At 45.4% G+C, this 23,730-nt stretch overlaps 1 protein-coding gene across 1 annotated transcript in view; it reads right to left on the reverse strand.

Moving 5' to 3' along the window:
• Nucleotides 1–23,730, reverse strand: part of LOC115465558 (serine/threonine-protein kinase MRCK alpha-like) — an 806,479-nt gene that overhangs the window by 98,561 nt on the left and 684,188 nt on the right. The window contains 3 exon segments of the mRNA XM_030196108.1: nucleotides 4,337–4,421; nucleotides 9,146–9,243; nucleotides 20,739–21,329. Of these exon segments, the coding sequence (XP_030051968.1) occupies nucleotides 4,337–4,421; nucleotides 9,146–9,243; nucleotides 20,739–21,329 (774 nt within the window).

A 23,730-nucleotide genomic window follows, 5' to 3' on the forward strand; every position in this document is an offset into this window, starting at 1 on the left:
ACCGAAGACGGGACTGGGACGTGATTTAGAGATGGGCGTCCTCGGCCGATAATGGGAAAAAGAAGGGCGTCCCTGACGAGCATTTGGCCGACTTGGTCCATTTTGTTTTCACGACCAAGCCTCGAAAAGGTGCCCAAACTGACCAGATGACCACCGGAGGGAATCGGGGATGATCTCCCCTTACTCCCCCAGGGGTCACCAACCCCCTCCCACCCAAAAAAAAAATAAATTTAAAAACAGTTTTTGCCAGCCTCTATGCCAGCCTCAAATGTCATGCCCAGCTCCATCACAGCATTATGAAGGACCCTGGAGCAGTTTTCAGTGGGTGCAGTGCACTTCAGGCAGACGGACCCAGGCCCACCCCCCCCCCCCGTTACATTTGTGCTGATAAATGTTGAGCCCCCCAAACCCCACTGTACCCACATGTAGGTGCTCTCCTTCACCCCTTAGGGCTATGCTGGTGGTGTACAGTTGTGGGGAGTGGGGGTTTTTTTTTGGGGGGGGGGGGAGTTGGGGGGCTCAGCACCAAAGGTAAGGGAGCTATGCACCTGGGAGCAATTTGTGAAGTCCACTGCAGTGCCTCCTAGGGTGCTCCCATGACCAAATAGCTTGGATTTGGTCGTTTTGAGATAGGCGTCCTCGGTTTCCATTATCGCTGAAAACCGGGGACGACCACCTCAAAAATGACCTAAGGACACCCATCTCTATGGTCGACCTAAATGTCATGATTTGGGCGTCCCCTACCGTATTATCGAAACGAATGATGGAATGCCCACCTTGTTTTCAATAATACGGGTTGCCCGCCCTTTACGGGGGCCGTCCTGTGAGGATGCCCTCATGACAACTTGGGCATCTCGTTCAATTACGCCCCTCCTCCACATAACTTATATATTTGCCCTTTTACTTGAACCTACAGGCCAACAAAGGGAGGAGATCCACTTCCCTGACAAGAAATGTATCGAAAGGCCTGCTCCAAGAACATGGATTTGACAAGGGTGATCAATGCAGGTATAAGGATCAACAGAAAATGTGAAGAATTACCATCCTGAAACAGTGTCATTCATAATGAAGAAGGCAAGGTTGATCTAACCTGAATGAAAGGCAGCAAGCAAAGGCACCAAGGATCCTGCTATTAATTAAAAAGGTACTGGATTGTGAAGACGGCTGGTATACTGGGGTAAGTGCACCTAGTAACATGGTCTCCTGAAATCATTCCAGAAATGTTTGAAAAGGAAGCAATGCAGAAACTGTTCAACCTATGAACTCACCCTCCTTCCAGGAACCAAATAAAATTGAGCGCTTAGATGCTGGTCCTGTTGCCAGGCCCTAGGAGCTACAAAACTAGCATATTGCTAAAGATGGCTGCCTGCAAACTTAAGGCTCACTGAGTCTGTTTTTGAGTTAAAAGTCCTGCACGTGAGGGACACTTTTCACTTAAAGGTTTAAAGATCAGCCAGCGGGTGTCTGGAAACAGCTCCGGTGAAACATGGACCATGAACAGGACCATGGACCATGAACAGGAGGCTCTTAAATAAACTGGATGGGCTGAAGATAGGACCCAGAGTGGTGAACTGGATTAGGAACTGGTTGACGGACAGGCGCCAGAGGGTGGCGGTGAATGGAGTTCGCTCGGAGGAGGGAAAGGTGAGTAGTGGAGTGCCTCAGGGATCGGTGCTGGGGCCAATTCTGTTCAATATATTTTTGTGAGTGACATTGCCGAAGGGTTAGAAGGTAAAGTTTGCCTATTTGTGGATGATACTAAGATTTGTAACACAGTGGACACCCCGGAGAGAGTGGAAAACATGAAAAAGGATCTGAAAAAGCTAGAAGAATGGTCTAAGGTTTGGCAATTAAAATTCAATGCGAAGAAATGCAAAGTGATGAACTTAGGGAGTAGAAATCCAAGGGAGGCGTATGTGTTAGGTGGGGAGAGCCTGATAGACACGGACGGGGAGAGGGATCTTGGGGTGATAGTATCTGAGGACCTAAAGGCGATGAAACAGTGCGACAAGGCGGTGGCTGTAGCGAGAAGGTTGCTAGGCTGTATAGAGAGAGGTGTGACCAGCAGAAAAAAGGAGGTTTTAATGCCCCTGTACAAGTCGTTGGTGAGGCCCCACCTGGAGTATTGTGTTCAGTTTTGGAGGCCGTATCTTGCTAAGGATGTAAAAAGAATTGAAGCGGTGCAAAGAAAAACTACGAGGATGGTATGGGATTTGCGTTACAAGACGTACGAGGAGAGACTTGCTGACCTGAAAATGTATACCCTGGAGGAAAGGAGAAACAGGAGTGATATGATACAGACGTTCAAATATTTGAAAGGTATTAATCCGCAAACCTTTTCCGGAGATGGGAAGGCGGTAGAACGAGAGGGTATGAAATGAGATTGAAGGGGGGCAGACTCAAGAAGAATGTCAGGAAGTATTTTTCACGGAGAGGGTGGTGGGTGCTTGGAATGCCCTCCTGCGGGAGGTGGTGGAGATGAAAACGGTAACGGAATTCAAACATGCGTGGGATAAACATAAAGGAATCCTGTGCAGAAGGAAGGGATCTTCAGGAGCTTAGCCTAGAATGGGTGGCAGAGCTGGTGGTTGGGAGGCGGGGCTAGTGCTGGGCAGACTTATACGGTCTGTGCCGGGGATGGTGGTGGGGAGGCGGGACTAGTGCTGGGCAGACTTATACGGTCTGTGCCGGGGCTGGTGGTGGGAGGCGGGACTGGTAGTTGGGAGGTGGGGATAGTGCTGGGCAGAATTATACGGTCTGTGCCAGAGCTGGTGGTGGGAGGCGGGGATAGGGCTGGCCAGACTTATACGGTCTGTGCCCTGAAGAGGACAGTACAAATAAAAAAAGTAGCACATGAATTTATCTTGTTGGGCAGACTGGATGGACTGTCCAGGTCTTTTTCTGCCGTCATCTACTATGTTACTATTTCAGGACCCGTTTTCACCCTGTTACCTAGCAAGTTAAGTGACAGCTTCATAGAACCTTTTGCACAAAAAATGTTTATTTAGCACTTGGAGGCATTACTTTAAAGTAGAGTCATGCTATGAATATATTCCTGGACAAATCTGAAGACCAGCGAGTCTGTGATTGTCCCTTGGAAATATATGAGCATGTCCCTATATACATATATACATGAAAAAACTGCCTTGAAAATTAACTGTCAGTGCTGTATGTTATATTTTTTGTAGTTCATGGGAATTCAGTATGGTATAAATCTTCACCTTTCTCATCTAGTTTATACAACAAGAATCCCCGGTTTTGGTGGTTTTTCCAGTCCTCTACTGGAGGAGTGGCCTAGTGGTTAGGGTGGTGGACTTTGGTCCTGAGGAACTGAGTTCGATTCCCACTTCAAGCACAGGCAGCTCCTTGTGACTCTGGGCAAGTCACTTAACCCTCCATTGCCCCATATAAGCCGCATCGAGCCTGCCATGAGTGGGAAAGCGCGGGGTACAAATGTAACAAAAATAAAAAAAATAAAAAAAAGAAGCAAAGTGCTAAAACTGGAAGAATACAAACTGCTTCTGTAAGCTACTGAAGAAACAGCGCACAGATACAGTACCTTCCACCAGAACACCTTGCATTTCCATCAGGGGGTCGAGCTTGTAATATATCTAGTCTAGTGATGTGGCCCAAAATAGTTCGAGGAATTCAAAAATTCACTGCCAGCAACAAAGGTTAGACGAAACCTGAGCTCCCTCAGGAAAGCCATCACTACTAAAGGTTCTCCCATCATCTGCAGAGTGAGTAAATATACTGGCTTACCAGCAGAGAATAAGCATTACAAAGTTCTAAATAGCTAGATATCCGTATTACCCTCAACCTCTTACTACGCAAAAGAAGCTTTAGCCATTGGAGAGAGTAGATTTGGGGGGGGGGGGGGGGGGGGGACTCAGACGCCTCTGAGTTACACTCCAGCTCCAATCCAAACTAATTTCTTCCTTATTTCTTTTTCTATTTTTTATATGGAGCTCTGATTTTACACCCCCAGTTCAACTGGAGTTCAGGTTCCCAACTGTCTCAGAAGTTGCACAATTAGCTCGTTATCCATCTGCTGGAGATAGGGAAATACTGATGACATCATGCTGCATGGTATCCTTACACAGCAAAGCACGCAGGACTTTTTTTTACTTCTCTGTCTCCATCTGCTAGCTAATGAATGTAACCCACAAGGTCTGGGCTGGTGAGGGCAATAAGGAAATGGAATATCACCATATTGCTGCTACTTGTGGTATTTAACTGTGATTTGCAGGAATGACCTATGATTAAGCTCCTTTCCCTCTGCCACTGGACTTGGGAAAATATAAAGACATTATTCAGACATTTTTCCCCCACTTACCTGCTATCTTATTTTTGAAATATATTAACCTAATAGTCTCCAGTCCTAAAAGGTTTAATGAACCTTCATTATTCAGTGCCCGCACCTGAATGAGAAAGCACATAATAAAAGAAGATATTACTTCCTTTTAATTAAGCAGTCTTTGCTGGCATATTTTCATACATGACTATGGGGCTCATTTTCAAAGTACTTAGGCTACTATGGAACTATGTAAGTCTAAGTGCTTTGAAAATACGCCTCCACATCACTATGCATAGCTGACAGTGATAGAGAGGGATAATAATAACTGCATGAGCGAGGCACCAACAAACTGAAACACGTAAAGAATATAAAAAAAATGTTTGAGAAAAATATTCACCTGCTACTACAATATTAATTCATAATACATCATGGCTCGGAGACTCTTACTTATGGCTTTGAATTGCTGCAGATAATATCAGGTGCAAGAGCCAAGGGTAGAGTTAGTTTACTAGTGTTATGTACCAACAAAACACCCCTTGGAAGTGAGGTAGAAATATTGGATGTTGATGAGCACTAAGCAGTGTGCCTCACCAAGATCAGAGGCTGAATATGAATATGGTCTCCTGATGAAGTTTATGAATGGGTTTTTAAAGGTTACATACTTTCTATTTGGTATAAACATTGTTTTAGTCAGTGATATTGGTGACAACATAAGAATTCAAGAAGATAATGAAGTAATTTTTTAAAACTGTATTTAGAAATAAGTTGATATATATATATATATATATCCTACATAATAAAACGCACCTCCAACGTTCTGAAGCTGACTGCGTGGACATAAGCCTTGAGGCATTCGTGCTTCTGAATCCATCTCCTGAAATGATGACTTCTCTACTACTACTACTATTTAGCATTTCTATAGCGCTACAAGGCGTACGCAGCGCTGCACAAACATAGAAGAAAGACAGTCCCTGCTCAAAGAGCTTACAATCTAATAGACAAAAAATAAATAAAGTAAGCAAATCAAATCAATTAATGTGAACGGGAAGGAAGAGAGGAGGGTAGGTGGAGGCGAGTAGTTACAAGTGGTTACGAGTCAAAAGCAATGTTAAAGAGGTGGGCTTTCAGTCTAGATTTAAAGGTGGCCAAGGATGGGGCAAGACGTAGGGGCTCAGGAAGTTTATTCCAGGCGTAGGGTGCAGCGAGACAGAAGGCGCGAGTCTGGAGTTGGCACTAGTGGAGAAGGGAACAGATAAGAAGGATTTATCCATGGAGCGGAGTGCACGGGAAGGGTTGTAGGGAAGGACGAGTGTGGAGACTGGGAGCAGCAGAGTGAGTACATTTATAGGTTAGTAGAAGAAGTTTGAACAGGATGCGAAAACGGATAGGGAGCCAGTGAAGGGTCTTGAGGAGAGGGTTAGTATGAGTAAAGCGACCCTGGCGGAAGACGGGACGGGCAGCAGAGTTTTGAACCGACTGGAGAGGGGAGAGGTGACCTAAGTGGGAGGCCAGCAAGAAGCAGATTGCAGTAGTCTGAACGAGAGGTGACAAGGGTGTGGATGAGGGTTTTGGTAGAGTGCTCGGAAAGAAAGGGGCGGATTTACGGATGTTGTAAAGAAAGAAACGACAGGTCTTGGCAATCTGCTGGATATGAGCAGAGAAGGAGAGAGAAGAGTCAAAGATGACCCCAAGGTTTCGAGCTGAGGAGACAGGGAGAATGATGAGAGCCATCAACAGAAATAGAAAACGGGGGGAGCGGGGAGGTGGGTTTGGGGGGAAAATGAGAAGCTCGGTTTTGGGTCTATTTAATTTCAGGTGGCGTTGAGACATCCAGACAGCAATGTCAGACAAGCACGCTGAAACTTTGGTTTGGATGCAAGGTGAGATATCAGGGGTAGAAAGGTAGATTTGGGAGTCATCAGCATAGAGATGGTAGGAAAAGCCATGGGATGAGATTAATGAACCAAGGGAAGAAGTGCAGATAGAAAGAGGAGGGGACCAAGAACAGAACCCTGAGGTACGCCGACAGGCAGAGGGATAGAAGTAGAAGAGGATCCACCAGAGTGAACACTAAAGGTACGGAGGGAGAGGTAGGAAGAGAACCAGGAAAGGAAAGAGCCCTGGAATCCAAGTGAGGACAGGGTATCGAGAAGTATGCTGTGATCGACAGTGTCAAAAGCAGCGGAAAGATCAAGAAGAATGAGGATGGAATATTGACCTCTGGATTTAGCCAGTAATAGGTCATTGGAGACTTTAGTAAGCGCAGTTTCGGTTGAGTGGAGAGGACGAAAACCAGATTGTAGTGGGTCAAGAATAGCATGTGAAGAGAGAAAATCAAGGCAGCGGCGGTGAACAGCACGCTCAAGTAATTTGGAGAGAAAAGGAAGGAGGGAGATGGGTCGGTAATTAGAGGGACAAGTAGGGTCGAGTGAAGGCTTCTTAAGGAGAGGTGTGACCACAGCATGTTTAAAGGCAGCAGGGACAGTCGCAGTGGAAAGTGAGAGGTTGAGAATGTGACAGATAAAAGGAATAAGAGCAGGAGAGATGGCATTGGAATGGGAATCAGAGGAACAGGTGGTACATTTTGAGGAAGAAAGGAGAAGTGTAGTTTCCTCAATAGTAACTTAAGGAAAGGAGGAAAGGGAATGAGGGGAAGGAGAGAGAGGGGAACGGACTAGTGGAGGGAGAGGTGGTGAGGTGATCCCACTTCCGGGTGCGTCAGCAGCGACAGTGCCCAATCACAACATAGCAGCGCGAGCCAACTTCGTCGTGTACCTGTGCTGACAGGGGACCCCAACCCCCGAAGTCCTCTTCTCGGCTGCTGAGGCGTTGCTTGCTGAATGATCTGATCAAGTTTCTATGCGTGCGTCTGACATCAGACGCACGCACAGAAACTTGATCAGACCATTCAGCAAGCACAGACGCACGCACAGAAACTTGATCAGACCATTCAGCAAGCAACGCTGGCACAGACGAGAAGAGGACTTCGCCTCTCGGGGGTTGGGGTCCCCTGTCAGCACAGGTATGCGACGGTGGCGGGGGAGGGTTTTCGGCAGAAAGGGGGGGTCGAGAGGGTCGCGGCAGGGGGGGTCCAGGGGTCAGTAACGCGGAGGGGGGTGTTGAAATCGGAGGGAGGGGGCAGTCTGTAACGGTGGGAGGGGCCTGAGGGGGCCTTGAACTGGAAGGGAGGGAGGGGGCGTGGGTCTCGGAGGGGACAGAGCGAGACAGCGAGGGAGGGTGGGGGATTACCTTGCTAGCGCCCGTTTCATTGCCTACCGAAACGGGCCTTCTTTACTAGTATATATATATATATATAATGACAAACGTGATCATGAAGAACAGCTATTTATATATTATATATATATATATATATATATATATATAATTATTAATGAAAAATATACACACATGCATGTAAATAACTGTCTTTCTCTCTCCCTCCACTGAGTCAATCAGCTATTCAGAGCAATCTCATCAGTGCTTTTTCTGTATCCTAAGCCAGGGGTGCTCAGACCAATCCTCATGAATATCTATCAGGAATATTTTGAAAATTCAAATGGCTAAGGTTAGAAGCCTAGAGCAGTGATTTTCAACTGGTGTGCCATAGATGGTCTGCAGTTGTGCTGTGAGACTCTCAGTGGCTGTGGTGGCTGGTAGGAATCCCCCATCCCCAAGTTCTGCCAGCTAAAGATGACCCTGAAGGCGTCCAGAAGCGCCTAAGCACAGCTCGGCAGTCAGCAGCTGCTTCCTGATCTGATGATGCTGGTACTCTGCGCAAGCTCAGTTTTTGCATATGTGAAGAGTACCAGTGTTTGAGGACATCCAAAAATTGTTTTTTCTTCTCTGGGTCAGGGTAAATGAAGGTGCCAATCAAGCTATTGTTTAAGCCTCTTCCTGATTTTTCCTTCCTTTTTTCTCAATTCTTAGGAGCTCTTAAATTTTTCTCTTGCCTTTTTGAAAACAATATTATAGACTAGTGTTTTTTTTTTTTTTAAGTTAATGTGTGTGAGTTGGGGAGGACAACTCAAGGGGGGGGCAGGGTGAGAAGGTGGTTGAGTTGATACATCCTTAAAAAAAAACTCATAGTGTGTCTTCACAATTTTAGCACCTCGTCAGTATGCCATGAGGTGAAAAAGGTTGAAAATCTCTGGCCTCGAGGAATGGTTGAGCACCAAGATCTCAGGGCTGGTTGGAAGGTATACTCTTGGTGAACCTTCAGCTGTGTGTCCCCTCACCCATTATGAGTAGCTCAAAGTGCTACCACTCCACCCCTATGTTCAAAATCTCCCCATTTCCCTATTTACACCTGCCCCTCCCCAGGATGGCCAGCATTTCCTCTTTCCCCACCCCCCAAGGTTGCTAGCATCCCCTCTTCCTCTCTAACCTCCCACCAGTAGATGGTCAGCATTTCATCTCCCCTTTCCTACCTCCTAGAGACATTCCCTACTTCCTCCCATGTCATTCCAAGCTTGAAAGAGAACATTACACAGGCCTTGTAAATAAAGGCCTGAACTGAAGCACTGCTCTGCCCCCCCCCCCCCCCCCCACAAAGGGCAGGATAACACAGCACTTCAGTTGTTCTTACAGGGCCCTTGTAGCACACTATCTTCTTTGAGCTGGCTCAGCAGGTGTGTGTGTGTTTGGGGAGGGGGATGCAGCAACAGGCCTAGAAGGTCGAAGGTGCACTGGAGCCATGCCACTGCCCCCAAATTCTGCAACCCTAGGCAGATGTCTAGTCCCTATGGTGGCAGGGACACCACTGCACAACCTAGGCATTGCCAACTTCTTCTTACGGTTTGTTCAGGAGCTGTGCCACACGCCTTACATGGAAATCTATATGTCAGTTACCTTCTTGAGAGGAATTGTCTGAATCCATTCCATTGAGTTCACATCAAAGACATCAACTGCATTTTCACTGTACACAGACAGGTATGGTGCACTGTAACCTGAGAAAGTATAAAAAGACACACATCCATCACTGGCACAAAATCATTGCCTATGCTTTTATCTGTGCTTATACAAACTGAACGATTTACAGTAACATATAATAACATAGTACGTGACGGCAGATAAAGGCCTGAACAGTCCATCTAGTCTGCCCAAGTCACATTCATTATCAATTCATGATTAAATCTGGAGAGCCTTGTATACCAATGCCCGTAGTATGGGAAACAAACTTCTAGAACTTGAGGCTACAATGATGAAGCGGACTTTGATTTAATGGTGGTCACGGAGATGTGGTTCACGGAGAACCATGACTGCTATACCTGGCTATAATCTATTCAGGAAGGACAGAGTAGGAAAAAAGGATGGAGGTGTGGCATTATATGCTAAGAATGATATCCAAGTGACAGAACTGCAGGACATGTGGGGTATGGAAGAAGCGCTGTGGGTTAAACTGGAAAGAGGGAAAGGAAAATGTATCTATATTGGAGTGATATTCAGACCTCCCTCTCAGTCAGAGGAAATGAACAGGGACTTAATTGAAGATATCCGCAAGATAGCTAGGAAAGGGGAAGTACTACTGATAGGTGACTTCAATATGCCAGATGTTGATTGGGGTGTCCCGGCTGCAGGGTCGTCTAGAAGCAAAGAGATCTTAGATTCCCCTACAGGAAGAATTGTTCCAGCAGTGGGTGATGGAACCGATGCGGGATGGAGCTGTTCTGGACCTGGTGCTTACGAATGGAGAGTACGTTTCTAACGTCAAGGTGGCGGACCATTTGGCATCTAGTGATCATCGTATGGTATGGTTCAATATTAAAACAGAAGAGAGGGCTCACTCGAGATTGAAGGTCCTGGATTTCAAAGGAACTAACTTTGCCAAGATGGTGGAATTTCTCAAGGAACAGTTAGCGGGATGGGAACAGCTGAAGGATGTAGAACAGCAATGGACAAGACTGAAAGGAGCTATATTAAAGGCAACTAACCTTTATGTTAGAAAATTACATAAAAGAAAGAGGAAAAGAAGGCCTCTCTGGTACTCGAATATAGTGGCTGAAAAGAAAAGGGAAAGGAGGCTAGCCTTTGCACGTTATAAGACGACTCAGAAAGATGAAGACAGGAGAGAATACCTAAATAAGTGAAGAGAAGCTGGAAAAGCTATCAGGAAAGCGAAGCGGCAAATGGAGGAAAAGATAGCTAGTATGGTAAAATTGAGGGACAAGATCTTTTTCAGATATGTAAGTGGCAAGAGGAAGTGCCATAATAGCATTGTGAGGCTCAAAGTTGAGGGAGAGAAATATGTGGAAGATGATAAGGATAAAGCTGAACTGCTTAACGATTATTTTAGCTCTGTGTTCATGAATGAAAGACCAGGGGTAGGGCTGCAGAAAACAAAGGCTAAAGGGGATGGATGTATGGTAGACCAAGACCCATTTATGGAGGACTGTGCTTGTGAGGAGCTTGCCAAACTAAAAGTAGAAGAGCGATGGGGCCTGATGGGATACACCCGAGGGTGCTTAAGAAACTCGGAGAAGTTCTGTCGGCTCCGCTGACGGACCTCTTCAATGCTTCCTTAGAAACTGGAGTGGTCCCTGTGGACTGGAGAAGGGCGGATGTGGTTCCTTTGCAAAAGAGTGGAAGTAAGGAGGAGGTTGGGAATTACAGACTTGTCAGTCTGACCTCGGTGGTGAGTAAGCTAATGGAAATGCTTCTAAAGAGGAGGATTGTGACATTTCTTGAACTACATGGAATGCGGGACCTGAGGCAGCATGGCTTCACTAGTGGCAGGTTGTATCAGACGAATCTGACTGTCTTCTTCAACTGGATGACCAAACAGTTGGATGTGGGAGGGGCGCTTGATGTGGTATACTTGGATTTCAGCAAAGCCTTTGACACGGTTCCGCACAGGCGACTGATAAATAAACTGAGTGCCCTCAGTGTGGGACCTAGAGTAATTGATTGGGTTAAAAATTGGTTGAATAGTAGGAGACAGAGGGTGGTGGTAAATGGAGCTTGCTCTGAAGAAAAGGATGTCGTGTCAGTGGAGTACCGCAGGGATCGGTCCTAGGGCTGGCTCTTTTTAACGTCTTTGTGAGTGATATTGCGGAAGGGCTGTCTGGTAAGGTTTGTTTCTTTGTGGATGATACTAAACTCTGCAACAGGGTGGACACCCTGGAGGGTGTGAATGACATGAGGAAGGACCTAGCGAAGCTAGAGGAATGGACTGATATTTGGCAACTAAGGTTTAATCCCAAAAAATGCAGGGTCATGCACTTGGGTCGCAAATATCCGAGGGAACGGTACAGTATAGGAGGTGAAGTTCTTCAGTGTGCGAAGGAAGAGCAGGACTTGGGGGTGATTGTGTCTGACGACCTTAAAGCTTTCAAACAGGTAGAAAAAGCGATGGCCAAAGCCAGAAGGATGCTTGGGTGCATAAAGACAGGCATGACCAGCAGGAAAAAGGAGGTGATAGTGCCGTTGTATAAGTCTCTGGTGAGGCCTCATTTGGAGTACTGCGTGCAGTTCTGGAGACTGCATCTACGGAAAGATATAAACAGGATGGAGTCGTTCCAGAGGGCGGCTACGTTTAGTAAGTGGTCTTGAATGCAAAAATTATAGGGACAGGCTTATGAACCTTAATATGTATGCGCTGGAAGAGAGGAGGGAGAGAGGAGACATGATAGAAACGTTTAAATATCTGAAGGGCATTTATGTACAGGAAGAGAGCCTTTTCCAAATGAAGGAGAGCTCTGGAATGAGGGGGCATATGACAAAGTTAAGAGGGAATAGGCTTAGGAGTAACCTAAGGAAGTATTATTTCACAGAAAGGGTGGTGGAGGTGTGGAATGGCCTCCCGGTGGAGATGGTGGAGTCAAGGACTGTTCCAGAATTTAAAAAGGCATGGGATGGATAATCATGTGGGACTGCTTAGGAACAGGAAGGATTAGGGGTTACAGAGGATGGGCAGACTGGATGGGTCATATGGCCTTTATCTGCCATTATGTTTCTATGTTTCTAACAATGAATGTGATATTACATACTTTATATCATGAGTCTTTCTTTGGTGTTTCTGGGGCATACACCACAGAAGTCCACCAGACTCTGCCCTTATGTTTGTAAATTAATTAGATCTGCCTCTGCCATTTGGGCCGCGGAAGCCAGTGGCTCTCTCTAGTAAATAATTTGCGTGTTCCCACCAATTACTCTGACCTCATACTCCCCCAGACTGCTCTTACACAGTCTAGGAATTAACAAACTCCATAATCAGAAGGACTCGCTGAGATATAAGGAGATAGTTTATTTCAATCTTACCAATAGCAATACAGGCAGTCATATGATGGAGCAGCATTACACGACACGTCTGTCACCCGCCTTCTCTTGTAGCCTTCCTTCTGTCCTAATACCCTTCTTGGCCCTTATCAGTTTGATCAAAATGACTTCACATTCTCAAGCTCTAAGTATAAACAAGATATGCTCAGAGCGCATCTTATTAGATGACTTTGCATGTTCCCCAAACTCTGCCCTAGCCCCCTCCTTTGGATGTTCTCACCCGGGGTGCAGCTGACCATGGGCGTAGATTGGGGGGGGGCATTGCCCCCAAACGAGTCGCACCGGCGAACTGGCGGGGCTTAATTGTGTCTTCCCTGCCGGCGCTGCCTCGGTCCCTGACTCCCTGCAGCATTTTTGTCTTCACCCGACCTGTACCCGTCGCCGTCAGCGTTGCCATTCATTCTCACAGGCAGCCTCGTTCCTGCTCCCCTTTGCCGCGTCCTCCAGCTCTCTCTGATGCACTTCCTGTAACAGGAAGTGCATCAGAGAGAGCCGGAGGACACGGCAAAGGGGAGCAGGAACGAGGCTGCCTGTGAGAATGAATGGCAGTGCTGATGGCGACGGGTACAGGACGGGTGAAAACAAAAATGCTGCAGGGAGTCAGGGACCGAGGCAGCGCTGGCGGGGAAGACCGAGGCAGCATGCTGGCTGGTGGCAGGGAGACAGTCACAGGAGCACTGTTGGGGTGATGGGGTAATGCTAGGTAGAGGTGAGCGAGAGAGGTGGGGAATGTTGGTGGGGGGAGATGCATGGGGGAGAGAGAGGGAGAAATAATGCTGGATGTGGAGGAGGAGGGAGGGACAGCAAGAGAAAAGGGGAAATGTTGGAACATGGAAGTGGGAGGGAGGGAGACAGAGAGAGATGCTGTATGGGGATGGGGGGGGGGGGGGGGATGCTAAAAGGGGAAGGAAGAGAACGAAAGAGATAGATGTTGAGCCCAGGGTGCAAAGAAGGGAGATACTGAGAGTGATGTGGGCAGTGGGTGAGAAGAAGGAGGGAAGAGAGGTTGTACATGGGGATGGATGAGGGAAGGATAGATATACACTAGAGGGGAAAGAGAAAAAGATGGAGATTGTGGATCCAGGGACAGAAGGGAGTGAGGGAGAAATGCTGGACAATTGGAGGGAGGGAAGAGAGAGGAAGAAATGCTGGACCACAGGGAAGGGGGGGGGGGCTGGAAGATGCTGGGATGTGGGTGTGTGTGTGGAAGGGACAGGGAGATATTAGGCTACAAGGGGAGAAAGGGAGCAGGCGTGCTGGGCTAGAAGGTTGGAGGGAGGAAGATGCTGCAAATGGTGGAACTATTTGGGAGAGGCCAAAGGGGAGATGGGAAGGAAACAAATGAGAGGATGATAGTGGTGGGGGGGCAGAAATGTGGTAATGGACAGTTGATTAAAGATGAAAGGAAATGGAAGGTTGGAGGAAGGACTGAGAAGAGGAATGGGGCAGCTAGTGGGTGAGAGAAGGAAATGGAATTTAATAGCTGAAAACTAAAAAGGAGAAGGCGAGGGTGAAATTTAAGTGAACAGAGAGGCAGTAAAGAAACAAAACAGAGAGGAAAGAGCTAAAAAAGAAATAATGTGTCAAAGGTAGGTGTAGTGAAGGAATGGAATAAGACAGGAGAGAAGAGAAAAGACAAATGGACAGCAAGCAGTTGAAGGAGAATTAGCAGAAAGACAGGAAAAGAGGAAACTGGAACCAGCATGATGGAACAGTAAAATGTCCAGACAACAAAGGTTCAAAAAAGTATTTTATTTTGAATCTATTAAATGGAATATCAAATGGAAAGAAGACACTGCATAAAACAGAAGACACTGGGACCAAAGCGAATAGAAAAACTAAATGATCAGACAACAAAGGTAGAAAAAAGTATTTTATTCAGAATTTATTAATTGGAATATGTCAGCTTTTTGAAATGTGCATCTGTGAAATTTTGCATGTAAGTTTCAATTTTTCTGGTCTGACTTCTTGAGTTAACTTTCCAGTTCAGTATTTTGCCTTCATATTTTTTGCTTTCTAGTTCCTTATGTCATGTCTGTTGTGTCATGTGTTTTTCACGAGGTAGTGTACTGGTGTTTTAGAGCCTGGTGTAATTACAGTTCTGCCTTTTCACGCATAAGGTTGCAGCTCGTCCTGTCCTTGGAATTAGTGCTGTTATGGTTTAGTAAGGTTATGAGTGTGTTTTTGCACAAGTTTGTGTATAGTGTATTGCAGTGGAGAGATTGTGTGTTGGCTTTACTGAGGTGGCACCAAAACATCAGAAAGGGTGTAGAGCCTAAATCATGACACACTACCTCTTGAAGGATCTACATACAGAGCTTATGCATTTCTAAGGTCAACACTGGCATGGTATGGGAAAGGGGGTGGGGAAATACTACTGGAGTGGAAGAAGGAATGCTGGGTAAGGAGGAAAGAAGGAAGGGAGAAAGAGCTGGCTTGATATCTCATACATATTCATTATGTTTATTCCCAAAAAAAGCCAGCTCTTTTTCCCTTCCTTCCTCCATATTAGCATATTCATTTGCATATGTATATATGCAAATGAATATGCTAATATGCTCCGCCCCCATCCTTTGCCCCCCAAATGAAACAGTCAAACTACGCCTATGCAGCTGACCCAGTACTATCTCTACATAACCATAGCAACTCTTGCTTATGACGTCTCGCAGGTGCCAGTCCCAGAGCAAATGCACCCTCCCTTGCCAGTTCAGCACTTGCTACAGTGAAATGTAACTGTGTCAAAGGTGATCTCTGAGTTTTACAAGCTAGCTCTCTTTTGTATCAGAGATGATTTTGATTTTAAGAAGCCTAGCTCTTATTATGAGCCATTGGCCTGTATTTTACTGACAGCAAGGGCTAGCATAACTCTTCATGTTCCACCTACTGGAGTTGCTGACAAAATCCTCTCCAGCCTATCCAAATCTGTCTTGTCATTTGCGGGACCCATATAGTAAAAGTCTGCCCAGCACTGTCCTCAGTTCCAGCTACTGAAGTTGCTATTCAAGCCCTTTCCAGCCTATCCTAAACTGGATTGCCACATATAGACACAGACCTAAAATGTCTGCCTGGCACCGGCCTTAGTTCTTCACAGTCGGAGTAGCTGTCCAATGTAGAATTATGAGCACAGATATGCAATATGGATTGGGTTATAAGGCCAGAAATTGATAAGCCTGTGTGACACAGGAATCTATCAAAGATTGATGAGCCTGCATGATCTCTGGTATTTATGATACCCTTACGAGCAAGGGAGGCCTTGGAAACGATAGTGTAAACAGCAGAAGAATGTTGCCCAAGCAGCCTAAGAGAACCAGACGCTGGGAATCAGATAATCTGTGAGAAGGGCAGTTTGCAGAAAAAAAGTCATGTAAATCATTGTCTGAAACAAACGATATAAGCTGCCATTTCAGAAGAGTATTTCAGAGAAGCAGATTCAGTGAACAGCTTTTTATGTTACTGAATTGATCTCTCATGAGAAACTATTTTATTTGTAAGTGAATAAAAGGTACTTCCTCATATGCACTTAGCATTGGTTTCTTTTACCCCTCCCAGTTGAGAATGGCTGGTTCATGCTAATTTGGATACAAGCAGCCTAAAAACAAGAAGTGTCACTCACACATTCACGCCCTACAGCTATTGAAGTTTATTTTTGTTTAATTTATTTTTGTTTTCTACCATCTATTTTCTAAATACAGTTCCTCTGTGTTCATCCCATGCCTTTTTGAATTCTGTCACTGTTTTTGTCTCTACCACCTCCCTCGAAAGGGCATTCCAGGCATCGACCACCCTCTCCATAACAAAATAATTTCCTGACATTACTCCTAAGTCTACCATCCTGCAACCTCAGCTCATGTCCTCTAGTTTTACTATTTCCCCTTCTGTGGAAGAGATTTGTTTCTATATTAATACCTTTCAAGTATTTAAATGTCTGCATCATATCTCCCCTGTCCCTTCTTTCCTGTAGGCTATACATATTCAGGTCTTGCAGTCTACATAAGTACATAAGTAATGCAACACTGGGAAAAGACCAAGGGTCCATCGAGCCTAGCATCCTGTCCCCGACAGCGGCCCATCCAGTCTCTTCTCATTTGTCTTACGGCGCAGGCCCGATTATCATTTTTGCCGCTTTCCTCTGGACCGCTTTTAGTCTTTTTATATGCTTAGCAAGATACGGCCTCCAAAACTGAACACAATACTCCAGATGGGGCCTCACCAGCGACTTTTACAGGGGCACCAACACCTCCTTTCTTCTGCTGGTTACTTCTCTCTCGATACAGCCTAGGATCCAGTCATTTCTTTGTAACAGCTTTAAACATAAAACATGCACCACTTGCTGGCCAAACTAGAGAAATACACTTTATGAAACATTCTTATAATTCATATGCTTGAAAATTCACCATTTCGCCACAGCCCTATTAGTAAAATATTTTAGTGATGTGCTCCAAGGCTGAGATTTATAGGTACCTTTCAAGGTAGAAAGCAAAAAAACAACAACCCCCCCCCCCCCGACTCTGCTGTAACTTTGTGTCAGAAACAGCAAAACTGATAACCAGAAGTGTGTAGCCTCAGTTTAGTGCCATTATCTCTAAGTAATGGACTGCTATTAGTTTGGTTTACTTAAATCCCCCCCCCCAACCAAACAAACCAATAATTGCTTGCTATCTTTCTACTTTTAAATTGCCTTGTTGTCTTAGACTTGCATTCTTTGAATCTTGCTGCTCTGCTCTTTTTTGGGATTTCTCTCTCTCTTTTTTTTTTTTTAGATTCTTTCTCTTTATTATGTCTTGACTATTACTTGCTACTATCTTAATTTTAAATTTGTTTAGATTTCCTCTACATTGCTGCTCGATTCCTATAGCTTTGGGGCAGCCTATAAGTAAATTAGTAGGGGGGGAATGGTTAAACAGCATCAGCAGAGCCAGTCACTGCTGGTTCTTCTTGTTCAGCCTTTACACTCAGTTAAATCTGGTCAAAAAGACCTTTGAGTGAAAATCTCAGTGGTCTTCCTAGCACACAACCAATATTCTTCAACTGTACACTACCTTGTTGTCCCTACAGGAAAAGCAGTATATGAAATGCAACTAATTTTGATATTCATAATTCTGCAGCTATCTTATACCAAAACCAAACTATCAAAATAATTCTTCTTCAGTGTAATAACTATTATGCTTATGCCCTAATCCTAAAGTACACCATATGGAGGCTTACAGCTTGCTCATCAGTTTCCAAAATGAAAAAGGAGTTGAAACCAACAGGAGGTAGATGAAACTGAATATGCTTCCCAGATTATATATCATCCAGACAATTTATCCTCACTCCCTCTGAAAATAAGAAACCTAGAATAGATGAGTTACAGTAGGCTCTAGTAGGGAATGATCTGTGACACTGGCACCCACTCCCTTAAATGATGTGCAGAAGCTTAGCTGAAATTGGGTGGCGGAGCAGGTGGGGGGAAGAGGGGTTGGTGGTTGGGAGGCTAGGATAGGGGAGGGCAGACTTATACGGTCTGTACCAGACCTGGTGATGGGAGGCGGGACTGGTGGTTGGGAGGCGGGAAATACTGCTGGGCAGACTTATATGGTCTGTGCCCTGAAAAGGACAGGTACAAATTCAAGGTAAGGTATACACATATGAGTTTGTCTTAGGCAGACTGGATGGACCGTGCAGGTCTTTTTCTGCCGTCATCTACTATGTTACTATGATGCATAAAACACTTCTGCTGCACTGAAAAATTATGATGTTCCAGAAATGGAATCTGAAAGGTGTCAGAAATGAAGACAGACACCGAATGCACCCCAAATACCAAACAGAAAACTCCAGCTTTTAGGAGACCATCATTACAGGTATTAATTAAGAAACAGTTCAAGGGAAGCAAACTTATAAACATAGTAAAATGAAGCCAGATGAAGACCATATGGCCTATCCAGTCTGCTCATCCACGCCATCTACTATCTCTTTTTCTCTCTTAGAGACCTATGTACTTGTCCCAAGCTCTCCTGATTCAGATGCTGTTTTCATCTCCACCACTTCCACCAGGAGGCTCAATTCACCATCCTTTCTGTGAAGAAGTATTTCCTCAGGTTACTTGTTCTGAATCTATCCTCTTTCACCTTTATCCTATGCCCCATTGTTCCAGAACTTCCTGTTAATTGAAAAAGAGACTCTCCTCCTGTGATTTATGCCACACATGTATTTAAAAGTCTTTATCATATCTCCCCTCTCTTGCCTTTCTTTCAAAGTATACATATTGAGATCTTTAAGTCTGTCCACATATGCTCTATGTCGACGACCACTAATAGCCACCCTCTGGACAGACTCCATTCTGTTTATATCTTTTTGAAGGTGAGGTCTCCAGAACTGTACACAATACTCTAGATGAAGACTCACCAGTCTTATACAGGGGTATCAACACCTCCTTTTTCCTATTGGCCATTCCTTTCTCTATGTACCCAAGCATCCTTCTAGCTTTTGCTGTCACCTTTTCTACCTGTTTGGCCACCTTAAGATCATCACATATGATCACACATAAGTCCTGCTCTTCTTTCATGCATAAAAGTTCTTCACCCCCTAAATTGTATCGTTCCCTCAGGTTTTTGCAGCCCAAATGCATGACCTTGCATTTGTTAGCATTATATCTTAGCAGCCAAATTCCAGACCATTCCTCTAGCTTCACTAAGTCCTTCAGGGGTGTCTAACTTAATGTACATTTTGGTATCATCCGCAAAGAGGCAAACCTTACCAGACAGCTCTTCACCAATATCACTTACAAAAACGTTAAAAAGAATCAGCCCAAGAACTGAACCTCGCGTCATACCACTTGTAACATCCTTTTCCTCAGAATGAGCTCCATTTACCACTACCCTCTGTCACCTTCTACTCAACCAGTTCCTAATCCAGTCAATCACTTTAGAGACCATATCGAAGGAACTCAGTTTATTTATTAGTCGTCTATGTGGAACCATGTCAAAGGCTTTTCTAAAACCTAAATACACCACATCTAGTGCTCTCTCTCGATCCAACTCTGGTTACCTGAATCATGTTGCCTCGGGTCCTGTAATCCACTGGATTCCCAAAATTTTACTATTCTCTGTTTTAAAAACGTTCCTATTAATTTACTTACCACAGAAGTCAGACTTACCAGCCTGTAGTTCCCAACCTCTTCCTTACTTTCGCTTTGTGGAGAGGGACCACACCTGCTTTTCTTCAGTCCTCCGGACCACTCCCAACTCTAGAGAAGCACTGAAAAGGTCAACCGGCAGAGCTGCTAGAACTTCTCTAAATTCCTTCACTACCTTCAGATGAATGCCATCTGGTCCATAGTTTGCCCACCTTTAGTTTAGCCAGCATCTCATGAATACAGTCCTCAGAAAATTGTTCAGGGGCTGCCACCCCTCCATTCCTTTTTGTGTTTGTTTTCTGCGGTCCTGCTCCTGGCCCTTCAGCTCTGAACACAGAACAGAAATTCCACCTTATCATTATCTGTTTCTACATATTCCTCCCCGTCACCTTTGAGTGCCGCTAGGTTGTGTCAGGAGATTACATGAAACTCACTTGTGACGCAGCCTAGCGAAACAAGGAAGTCCTTGTCAAGATCCATTTATGCTGCTTCAGCTTGGTGAAATTGATGTTCCTGATGGGATTTAAAGACACTCTTCATGTTTCTATGGACTCTTTTAAGACAAGTGACAGCTAAGTTTTTTGAGATTTACCTTCTAAACTGCACAGTGTTTTGAACTCACATTGGACTTTTTGCTTTGTTAATATTTGAAAAATATTCTTGATTTCAGCAGGTTGTGATGGGGCTAGCACTTTAGTATAAAACTGTTTTCTGAAGTGGTAATTTTTTCTCAATAGTTGGAGTTGTTTCTTACCACTTCTGATTGTTAGAAAACCAGTGATAGCAGCCTATATTTGGGGTTAAGGAGTAATTGAGCATTCCCCCTGGGTTGTTGAGGTTTTAGTTTTTAATTGAAATTGTAGTGCAGCCTTATTTATGCTTCATTGACAATACATATGTAGTTAAAATTTGATTTGATAATCACTCTATCATATGGCATGCAGCTGAATTTAGTAAAATGGTATAATATAATTTGAATGCCATGTTATTTTCTACACTAGCTGTTAAATGAATTCATGCTTTCTCTGATGGAGAGGTAAAGAGAGAACTTACAGCATGAAGATGGAGTTGCAGGCCACATCAGTTCCTGTTGTCTTGACCTTCGACCCTGGCAGTCGATGTAAACCCCCACGCTGCTAAAACACAGCAGGTACTCTTTATTTGAGATTTCGACTGCACAGATGGCATCCGTGGGCTGTTGCGTGATGAATGAGAGTGTATGATCGTCTGGATGCAGCAGGCTATAGGGGTTTCCCTCTATGTGCAAGGGGTACTTCATGAAGCCGGACTGAAACCCCACACAGAGCCGTTCACTAAAGATGGCCATCCACTGTACGTTGCCTGGGACTTGGATCTCCTTGATCTTTTTGTGCCGTGTCTTGCTCTGATTAAGTTCATAACAGAGGACTTGCCTTTTCATGGCTACGCACAGGCAGCTCAGGGCTCCATGGCGTACTTGCCCTGATGTGATAGTCTGACAACCTTTTGTTTCCACCAACTTGAAAAATTCAGTCTCTCGTCCATCCGGGCTGCCATGGGAAAGCCGCACATGCCGGTTCCGGCCTGAAATCACAGCAATTAGATGTGCACTGGGGATGAGCTCAACTTGGTGAACCTTCTTATTGTCGCCAACCCGGATAATCTCTACAAAACAGAGTAAACCAATTAAAGAAACAAAGAACATGCTTATAAGGGTCAGATTTAGAACAGAAACTTATGCAGACCAAATTTGTTGTTAGGTTTCAAGAAAGACCAACAAGATATACCTTACCCCTCCTCATCCACCATTTTACCTGAAACACATGTACCTTATCCGACCACAATATCACCTTGTATTTGTTTCTCTACCGGACTTGGCGAATGCCTTTACATTGAGTCTGCAAATAAGTGGGAAATGTGGGATACAAATGTAACAAACAAATAAAATAATAAATATGTTGGGACTAAGACCCCGATGCACATAGGCAGTCGTAAAATACAGCTGGCTCGCTAAAATTAGCAAATTGCCAACAGCTAGCGATGCACAAAGAGGATCGTATGCAAATGAGCTGCAGGGACCCCTTTTGTGCATCCTCGCTGTCAAATCCATTTGACAGCTCTGATGCACCGGACCTCCCCGAACCCATACTTAAAAAAAAAAAGAATTTACCCTGGTGGTCCTGTAGACCCAGACCACCCCAATCATTTTTGTAAAAATATTTTCATGGTGGTCCACTGGACCGAACCCCTTCCCCTGCACACACCCCTCCTGTACCCGACCCCACCACTCCCTGCACCTTTACAACAAGGTGGAGGCAGGAGGGCAGGAGCAACAGCTCCTCCCTCAGGCCTGCCTAGAACAAAATAGTGGCACCCAGGCTCTGCCCAGTACATTCTGGGATACACTGGGTGGGGCTAAACACCATGTAAGGAGTTTTTTTCCTTATATGGCATTTAACCCTGCCCAGTGCAACTCAGAATGCACTAGCAGGGCCTGGACACCGCCATTTTGTTCTGGACTGGTCCGAAGCAGGAGCCGTTGCTCCTGCCTCCACCTTATTGTAAAAGTACAGGGAGGGGCGGTGGTCAGGGCAAGAGGGTGAGGGTGTGTTGTGTGGCATGTGCAGGGAAAGGGGTTTGGTCCACTGGATCACCAGATAAAATTTAAAAAAAAAAAAAAAGGATCCGGGATTGCAATCCACTGGACCACCAGGAAGTTTAAAAAAAAAAGATTGTTTGATGGCTGTAGTACTGGAATGTTTTGCATGTATATTTGCAAGACATCAATAAAACTTTAAAACTTAAAAAAAAAATAAAAAAAGATTGTGTGTGTGTATGTGTGTGTTGTGTGTGTGTGGGGGGGGACGTTAGGGTCCACTGAACCACTAGGAAAATAAAAATAAACAAGATGCCGGGGGGGTGGGGGGGGGGGGATGTCATGTTCCCATTGGATCAGCAGGAGAAATTATAATTTTTTTTAATTCGGGGGGGGGGGGGGGGGGGGGGGGGAGCCGGGAGGTAGGAAGCACAAGGCAGGCAGCCTTTGCAGCTGCTTGCTGGTGATTCTCTACTCTACGACAGCTCCAGAGCAGTCGTAAAATGTACTCATTAAATTAGGGCTGCTCTGAGCAGTGGCCTGCTTGTCAGCTTTCAGTTCCCTGTCCTTTAGCTTGTCCAATTTCCTGCTTTGTGTAGTATTGTCTGTCTGTGAGTCTTAGCCCAGTTTCCTGCCTTGCTGCCCATGTATATTCCTTTCCCCTCTGACCCTAAGTCCCTGTTCAGCCTAGCTGGTATCCAGTTCCTGCCCTGTCCGGTAAGTCCTGCCGGCCGCCTGCACCCAGGGGCTCAACTCCTGAGGAATGGTGGTCAAGTGCAAGTCTAGCTGTTTCTATCAGCGTTCTGCCTTGTCTCTGGTGTGAGGTGGTTTTGCCTGCCACTGCTGCTCCACGGCAGTGGCCCAAGGGCTCACGAACCTAGTTTCTGCCTTGAAAACCTGACACCTTGGGTGCTGAGCCCCCCCAAAACCCACTACCTACCACTGTACACACTTACCATAGCCCTAAGGGGTGAAGGGGGGCACCTACATGTGGATACAGTGGGTTTCGGGTGGGTTTTGGAGGGCTCACATTTACCACCACAAGTGAAACAGGTAGGGGGGGATGGCCTGGGTCTGCCTGGCTGAAGTGCATTGCACCCCCTAAACTGCTCCAGGGACCTGCATACTGCTGTCATGGAGCAGGGTGTAACACTTGAGGCTGGCAAAAAAAAAAAATTAAGTTTTTTTTTTTTTAAGGGTGGGAGGGGTTGGTGACCACTGAGGGGAGTAAGGGGAGGTCATCACCGATTCCCTCTGGAGGTCATCTGGTTAGTTCAGGCACCCTTTTTGAGGCTTGGTCGCAAGAAAAAATGGACCAAGTTGGCCAAGTGCTCATCAGGGATGCCCTTCTTTTTTCCATTATTGGCCGAGGACGCCCATCTCTTAATCACGCCCCAGTCCCGCCTTTGCTACGGTGCCGACATACCCCCGTGAACTTTGGTTGTCCCCGCGACGGGAAGCAGTTGAGGA

The sequence above is a fragment of the Microcaecilia unicolor genome, chromosome 3, assembly GCF_901765095.1.
Source record: "Microcaecilia unicolor chromosome 3, aMicUni1.1, whole genome shotgun sequence".
Classification (NCBI taxonomy): domain Eukaryota; kingdom Metazoa; phylum Chordata; class Amphibia; order Gymnophiona; family Siphonopidae; genus Microcaecilia; species Microcaecilia unicolor.